At 37.7% G+C, this 8,136-nt stretch overlaps 1 protein-coding gene across 1 annotated transcript; it reads right to left on the bottom strand.

The window, feature by feature from the left end:
- Nucleotides 1–730: 730 nt before the first annotated feature.
- On the bottom strand, nucleotides 731–1,654 carry LOC107573064 (olfactory receptor 2A14-like). The gene has a single exon (XM_016259500.1). It carries the CDS (start codon nucleotides 1,652–1,654, stop codon nucleotides 731–733), a length of 924 nt encoding a protein of 307 aa, XP_016114986.1.
- Between the last annotated feature and the right edge of the window lie 6,482 nt (nucleotides 1,655–8,136).

The following is an 8,136-nucleotide window of genomic DNA, read 5'->3' as shown; positions in this document are numbered from 1 at the left end:
GTTCAATGAGACGTGTTTCCTGAAACCATAGTTCCCACGAACATTCGCAAAAAGTTTAGAAGTTTAGAAGCATAGTTTCTTGTTTGTATGATGTGGACTTTATAAATCCTTATCTTAAGTAAAATAAGCAAGCTGACATTCAATACAATCTATATCTCAAATATACACCAAACTGAATTTGTCTTTTGGTTCTTAGATTTAAAGAGCAGTTTTTGAAGGATGTGCATGTGCATTCAAAAAGCTTTTTGCTAAAACTTTAAATAAGTAAAATTAGCATAAATTATTTTAAATAAACAAATAATTGATCACGTTCTAAAATGTTCTCTAATATGGTTAATAATAGTTGTTCATAATTGGGGGGGGGGGCTGATATCAGTTTAGGCTTATCTAAAGCATCAATATTGGCTGTTTAATGTTAAATGGCCATATTAAATGATGTATTTTATATCCAGTAATGTTAAATGGCCATATAAAATGATGTATTTTATATCCAGACATATTGGGAGTGGGATCGTTTCTATGATACTGGCATTGGTACTTGGTATTCTGTTGAGAAAAATAAAGAAATAAATTTATCTGCCTCTCCAGACTAACTCTATCACCTTTTCACTCACATAAAGAGCACATTTGATGCCTTTTAAATACCTCATCACTTTGAATTTAATTCTACCTGTACATATGGCAATTTGAGTGAGTATAATAGCAAACAGGGCCAAGTATAATTAATTTTTTATTTTATTATATTTACACGTGATTTTAAACTTCTTTTACGTACCTCTTTGAGTTTTAATACATAGACTAAAGGATTGAAAAGAGGCGGCAATATAAGCATCAGTAAGGCAAAAACAACATACACATTCTCTGGGACATCACTTGAGCCATATCTGCTGCACATGGAATCAAAAAATACAGTAAAACTACAATTTATCAATGAAAATAAATGTGGAACACATGTCTGCCAAAATTTTCTTCTGTTTTGTAGAGATGCTTTACATGCAACAATAAGTTTTATATAAGACACAATAATCAGAGCTGTAAGACAAACATAAAATAATAAAACAATCAATGCCATGAGGTTATTTATAACCACTGATTCACATGAGAGCTTTACTATTGACCAGCTGTCACAGTATAATTTGTCAATATGATATTTACACACAGCAAACCTATTTAACAACACAACTCCAATGAACATACAAATAAATGGTACAGTCCAACAGAATACAAGTAATATGCCACATGTATTTTTAGTCAGTTTTGAGTGATAGTCCAAAGGTTGACATATGGCCACATGTCTGTCAAATGCCATCACTGTTAATGTTGTACACTCACACATAGCTGAACTGTAGATCACAAAAGCTTGGAGGCCACACATAAAAGAAGGAATCACATATGAATCCAGAACTAAATCATGCAGGAATTTAGGGTAAAATCCTGTTGCTCCATATAAATAATTTATACATAAATTGCACAGAAAAATGTACATTGGTTCATGAAGGGCTCTCTCCAAAACAATGACCACACTGAGCCAAATGTTCATTACCAGTATCAAAGCATAAAGAAGCAAAAAGCATGTAAAATATATATGCCGATAAGATTTGGAGCCTCTTGGTTCCATCAGAGTGTAGATTGCAAAATAGGTCTTGTTGTCCATATTCTTTTAATGTTAATCCAAAAATTTGTATCTATACAAAAATCATGTTGATTTGATTCCTAAATTATTACAAATAGAGATCAAAAGTCATTGATCAACACTAACAGCAATATTCCAGCTTGAAAATATGACTCTAAAAATGACACACAATCTCTACAAACACATTTGGTAAACCGTTGTTGGTGAGTTGCTATCTTGCATGTTGAAAATCATGAAATGGAGCCACTGAAGTTCATTGATGTGCATATAAATAACTTTTATTGTGCTCTGGAAAATTCTCTAAGGTTCAAAATAAACCCCAGGGTTTCAATCAACTTTGCTAGTCTTTGTGCTGCTTTTCAGAAAAGGTTCTTTCTATAAAATATATTTAGAAAATAATATATAAAACAATGTTTTATTTTAACAATGAATTTGTTGTTAAAATAATTCTAAATGATTTACCAAAAAATATATGTATCTATAAAATGACATACTACTCTTTACTTGCTTTATACAAACTTGTGTATTTTTGCTCTTCCAAACCAAAACTGAAGTGGAATAAAATAGCATTTCAATCCAGTTCCTCGATTACCCCCAATTTGCAGTGTTACATACATACTATATATTAGTGGTGTATGACCAAAAATTTATATCACAGTATTTTTCTAAATTATACCGGTTTCACGGTACATGACGGTATTTTTTTTTTCATGCATGACCGGGTGTTAACCATATTTTCTACTGATTAAGAGAGGAAATACTGCAGTATATTGATTTAGAATGCCCTATTTTACTGTCATGAGTGAATATTGTCAAAAAAATACCACACTAAATAGTGACTAAACACCCCTTTTAATACATGTTAACCAGGAGTCACTCTCATTTATAATCGCGGCATCGTCTGATAAAATCAACATGCATCTACACTAAAGAGCGGCTATGCGGTTGTTTTGGCTATATTATTTTTTTGACTGTCTAGTGAAATTAGTGCACTGATTTTAGTGCACTGCCTGCGTCCGAGTAACAAACAAACAAAAAAAAGTGCATGTGATATTAACAGACGAACTACGCTCATATTTATAATTCCAAACAATCAGTAAGCGACAGGTGCTAGGAAATGCTGTTTTGTACTCATTTATTGACGAGTCGGCTGTGGTGCGGCCAACTGAATGTGCTGCTTCTCTGCCGCTCACTGCATAGAACAGACGCAAAAATTCATATCATAACAAAAATAAACACCGGTATTCGGTATGAACCGGTATACCGCCCAGCACTACTGGAATGAATAATTCACTGAAAACGCAATGCGAGTCTCTATTTTCTCTGCAATCTCGGATGTAATCAGCATGGTTTCCTTTATATTAGCGCTGTTTTGGACGGATATGAATGCATTCGCTTACTGGATCATTGGACTGAAAACCTTCTCGGAGTTCAGCGGCTTAAAACGATCTGATCGCAAGCAAAGAAGCAAAGAGAAGCAAAATTGGGTTAAAGGCTTAGAATAGAAATTGTGCTTCAGTTTATTTTACGTTAATTGCGTTAAATTATTTTAAGGCATTAAGGATTGTAAAATTAATAGCATGCGATTGCGCGTTAACGTTGGCAGCCCTAATTGCAATGCTTTTTGACATGCTGTAGGCCTACAGCAGATATGGCTCAAGTAATGTCCCAGAGGAGCTGTAATCTTTCGGCATTGGAGATGATTATACAGTAGTGCCACCTCTTTCATCTTCAATCTATGTCTTAAAACTTAAAGAAGTACATAAAAGAGTTTTAAAATCATACATTGATAAGATGGATAAAGTTCTGAAGAACTTTGTTCTGTTCTGCATTTGTGTTCTGTGATGTAATCTAAGCAAAATATAACAATTTGTTGTAATTAGTAAAACAGATTTTATATTCAATGGAAAACAGGATTATAGGTGCAATATATAAGTAGTACTGGGCGGTATACTGGTTCATACCGAATACCGGTGTTTATTTTTGTTATGATATGAATTTTTGAAATACCGCAATACCGGTATATGTCACTTAAACAACGTTCGGAACGCGACACTGTTTGAAAGAGGTCCATTTTCACTGTTGCACTGTGGTGAGGGAACACCTGTATGTGTTACTAAGCGTGAAAGTTCCAAAACTGAAGCTGTAGAACTAATAGAACGTGATGACACAGAAGAACTCATCCACAATATCCACATTGACCGCCACAAATATCCACCGGCCCCTGCCATCAGCTCCCGCGTCTCACACACACACGAGCGCGACTTTAGCACTAGATTTAGCAACTTTCAGACCCTTTTAGTGGCTTTTTTCCATAGAATATTCATACTGACAAACCTAAAGACTTTTTTGAATAAACCTTAGCAATGCTTTAGTTGTAAGATTTTGCCAGTGCTGTCCCGCGAACGCGAGGTCTGACTTTACTGGAGAAGTGTCACCTCTCTCGGCGTCTGTTCTGTGCAGTGAGCGGCAGAGAAGCAGCGCATTCAGTTAGCCGCACCGCAGCCGACTCATCAATAAATGAGTACAAAACAGCGTTTTCTAGCACATGTCGCTTACTGATTGTTTGGAATTATAAATATGAGCGTAGTTCGTCTGTTAATATCACATGCACTTTTTGTTTGTTTGTTACTCAGACGCAGGCAGTGCACATGAGACAACCGCATAGCCGCTCTTTAGTGTAGATGCATGTTGATTTTATCAGACGATGCCGCGATTATAAATGAGAGTGACTCATGTTTAACATGTATTAAAATGGGTCGTGTTTAGTCACTATTTAATGTGGTATTTTTTTGACAATATTCACTCATGACAGTAGAATAGGGCATTCTAAGTCAATGTACTGCAGTATTTCCTCTCAATCAGTAGAAAATATGGTTAACACCCGGTCATGCATGAAAAAAAAATACCGTCATGTACCGTGAAACCGGTATAATTTTGAAAAATACTGTGATATAAATTTTTGGTCATATCGCCCAGCACTACATTCCAGTGTGTTTGGCTTTTAAACACTAGCTCTGTCATATTCTGTGATTGTCTCTGAAGAGCGCGAGCCCTCACATGTTGTGCTGTGTGAAGTACTGACTGAACGGAATATCAACACATCCCACCGCTGTATGGCCAGATGAGACGCAAACGACAGTTTCTTGACTTAATAAACAGTCTCGCTACACTCTAAAAAATGCTGGCTTAAATACAACCCAGTGCTGGGTAAAATAGGGACAAACCCAGCAATTGGGTTGTTTTGACCCAGCGGTTGGGTTAAATGTTTAACCCAACTTTCTGGGTAGTAACCCAACCGCTGGGTCAAAACAACCCAATTGCTGGGTTTGTCCCTATTTTACCCAGCACTGGGTTGTATTTAACCCAGCATTTTTTAGAGTGTAGTAAAGTTTTGATGGATGAAGACTGCAATCAAGGTAAAGATGATTGCGGTGGCGTACAAGGAAGCACGCGTGAGTCCATTATATTAATGCGTGTATGAGTGCTCTTGACGCACTGATCGCACATTGTATTTATGCACAGGCACAGACATTTCCGTACATTCACGTTTCCACGCACATTCACGATAATGTTTTGATTTGCCATGTGTATGTTGCTGTGTTTTGTTATTCTGAATGGATCCGTGTACTGTTTTAGATATACTGTATGCAGTCAGCAGTCTATTGGTTTAGGGTTATCGCAGCTTAACTTCTCTAAAATGTAAAAAAGCTCTTTGCTGTTGCACTGTACTGTACAATTCTGATTTTTTTTTTTTTTTAGCATTTTTTAAAATTTCATATGTGCTTAAATGAGCTCCTTATATCATTTGGTTCTTTAGTGTCCTTTTGGAGTTCTTTTGGAGTCATTTTTTTGGAAAGACATCTAAATTTATCTTGAAAAACTTGCAGAAAATACAGATTTTTGAGACTCAATCTTCAATCTTTTGTTTTACTTTGCTGTTTTGTTTTGAAACAAGATAAATGGTCTATCCTTACTTTCATGAAGTGTGCGATTAATCATAGAAAAAGGGTGTCATTAATTAGATTAAATTTTTTTATCTATTGACAGCCCTAATTGCAATAGTCAAGTTTATCAAAGAAACCATATGAGGCACACATGTCTGCCAAAATGTCCTTCTGAACTCTAATGATGCTATACATGCAATGGCAAGCTTTACATAGGGTACAATAATTTCAGCAAAGAAGCCCAAATAAAATGAAATATAAATGCTGAGATCAGAGTTTTATTGGTCACATGAGAGTTTTACCATCGACCAGTTGTCACAATTACACAATTTATCAATATTAAATGTTTCACAATGTCATTCTATTTGACAAGAATGAGCATGAAAATGTGTTCAGCTTTGAGTGATAGTCTAATGTCAGATGTCTGTCATAAGCCATCACTGCTAATGTACAATATTCATATTGTATAAATATTGCTGAACTAACACGCAAGGAATCATATATGAATCGAGTATTACAACACGCAGTAATTTAGGAAAGAATCGGCTCATTATGGTCCATTTATACAGAGATTACCCAGAAAATGATTCAGAAAAATGGTTAATGAAGGGCTTTCTTCAAGGCAATGACCACAATGAGCTAAATGTTCACAAACAGTATAATAATGTAGAGGAACAAAAGCCATGTGAAATATATACATATATATTCAGATTTGGATATTTAGAGCCTTTTGATTATATCAAAGTTTTAGTAGAAAAACAGCTTTTATTATCCATTATGTTTATTTTATTATACAAATTTAAATTAGTCCCAGTGTTACATGTTCACAGATTTGATTGTGCAAAATTGCTAAGATGTAAAGACAATTAAAAAAAATACCATAACTTATCAGCACTGATGGTTTTTAGTTAGCAGATCAAGCACATAAAGTTTACAATAAGCACTAGCACCAATTAGTTATTACCACAGCCTCGCAAGAGTTGTCATCTTCCATGTTTGCATCAGACTATTATTTTTGAAATAAAACAGTGTATGTCTATCATAAAATGGTATTAAATGCAAGAACCCCATGGATCTGTTTTGATTTAGTCATTTAGTCCTTATACCATATGGTTTAGTGTTAGATATACTTCAAAGTATACAGCACATGTTACAAAAATTTAAATAAAGATGTAAAGATAACCATTTTGTCACGGTGTGCCTACTGCGTCAGAGCGAGGAGACGAGGGAGAATCCAGAATAACAACAGACTTTATTTATGCCAAGGAAAGCACACGTAGGACACGGGGATAGACGATCAATACCGGACGGGAAACGAGGGGCAGAAAACACTTTAAATACACTGAAACTAATGGGACACACCTGGGAACAATGGAACAGAACTGGGAACATCTGGAACAAATGATAACACAATCAGGACAGGAACCAGGAAGACCAAATAAGGAAATAAACATAACCTGGAGCACGTGGGGGAAGAAAACACACAGACACAGAACAGAGTCTGACATTACTCCCCCCTCCCGGAAGGCGCGCCCTGGAGGCTGGTGCAGGACTGCGACACGGGGAATACCTCCAGGGCGGATCAGGCAGTCCAAGGTGTCCACAGGGAGTTCAGGGACCATGGCAGAGCAGGGAGCTCGGGGAGCCATGGCGGAGCAGGGAGACTAGGAAGCCATGTGGCAGTTCAGGAGGCCATGGCGGAACAGGGAGCTCAGAAGGCCATGGCGAAGCAGGGAACTCAGGACGCTTTGGCCTCACCACTCGGTCCGGACCCATACTACCCCCCTAAAAAAAATCCTTGGGGAGAATATAGTCTTTAAATGCCCTCCGTAGGCCTAAATCGGGAACAATGGCCCTCCTTGGGCTTGACTTGGGGACTGGATCCCTCTTTGGGTTCGACATGGGAACTGGAACCCTTTCTGTGCTACACTCAGGGACTGGAGCCTTCTCTGGGCTAAACTCGGGGACTGGAGCCCTCTCTGGGCTAAACTCGGGGACAGGAGCCCTCACTGGGCTAAACTCGGGGACAGGAGCCCACATTGGGCTAAACTCGGGGACTGGAGCCCTCCGTGGGCTAAACTCGGGGACTGGAGCCCTCTCTGGGCTAAACTCTGGGACAGGAGCCCTCACTGGGCTAAACTCGGGGACAGGAGCCCACATTGGGCTAAACTCGGGGACTGGAGCCCACATTGGTCTAAACTCGGGGACTGGAGCCCTCCGTGGGCTAAACTCGGGAACAGGAGCCCTCCGTGGGCTAAACTCGGGAACAGGCCTGTGGCCTGTAAATTGAAGCTGTTTCTTAATCTGTTTGTCTGAGAGAAGTGAAAACACATCAGGGTGACAAGGTTTGCCCTTCAAGGACTTGGGATTGCTTCTCTATCTATACAGTTACACTGCAGTAGAAGTAGGCTTACATTAAATGTTAAATATAAATTACATGGAGTGCCATCTTACATCTTGCCATCTTACATCTGAGCACATTTATCAAATAGTCTTTGGTCTATAATTATAGTTACTCAAATAATTTTCCATTAGCTGACACATATGCAACACATA

This window comes from Sinocyclocheilus grahami, unplaced genomic scaffold (assembly GCF_001515645.1).
Source record: "Sinocyclocheilus grahami isolate Dianchi unplaced genomic scaffold, SAMN03320097.WGS_v1.1 scaffold1857.1, whole genome shotgun sequence".
Lineage (NCBI taxonomy): Eukaryota > Metazoa > Chordata > Actinopteri > Cypriniformes > Cyprinidae > Sinocyclocheilus > Sinocyclocheilus grahami.
Note: the sequence above shows the minus strand (reverse complement) of the source record. Positions and strands in the feature narration are given on the sequence as shown.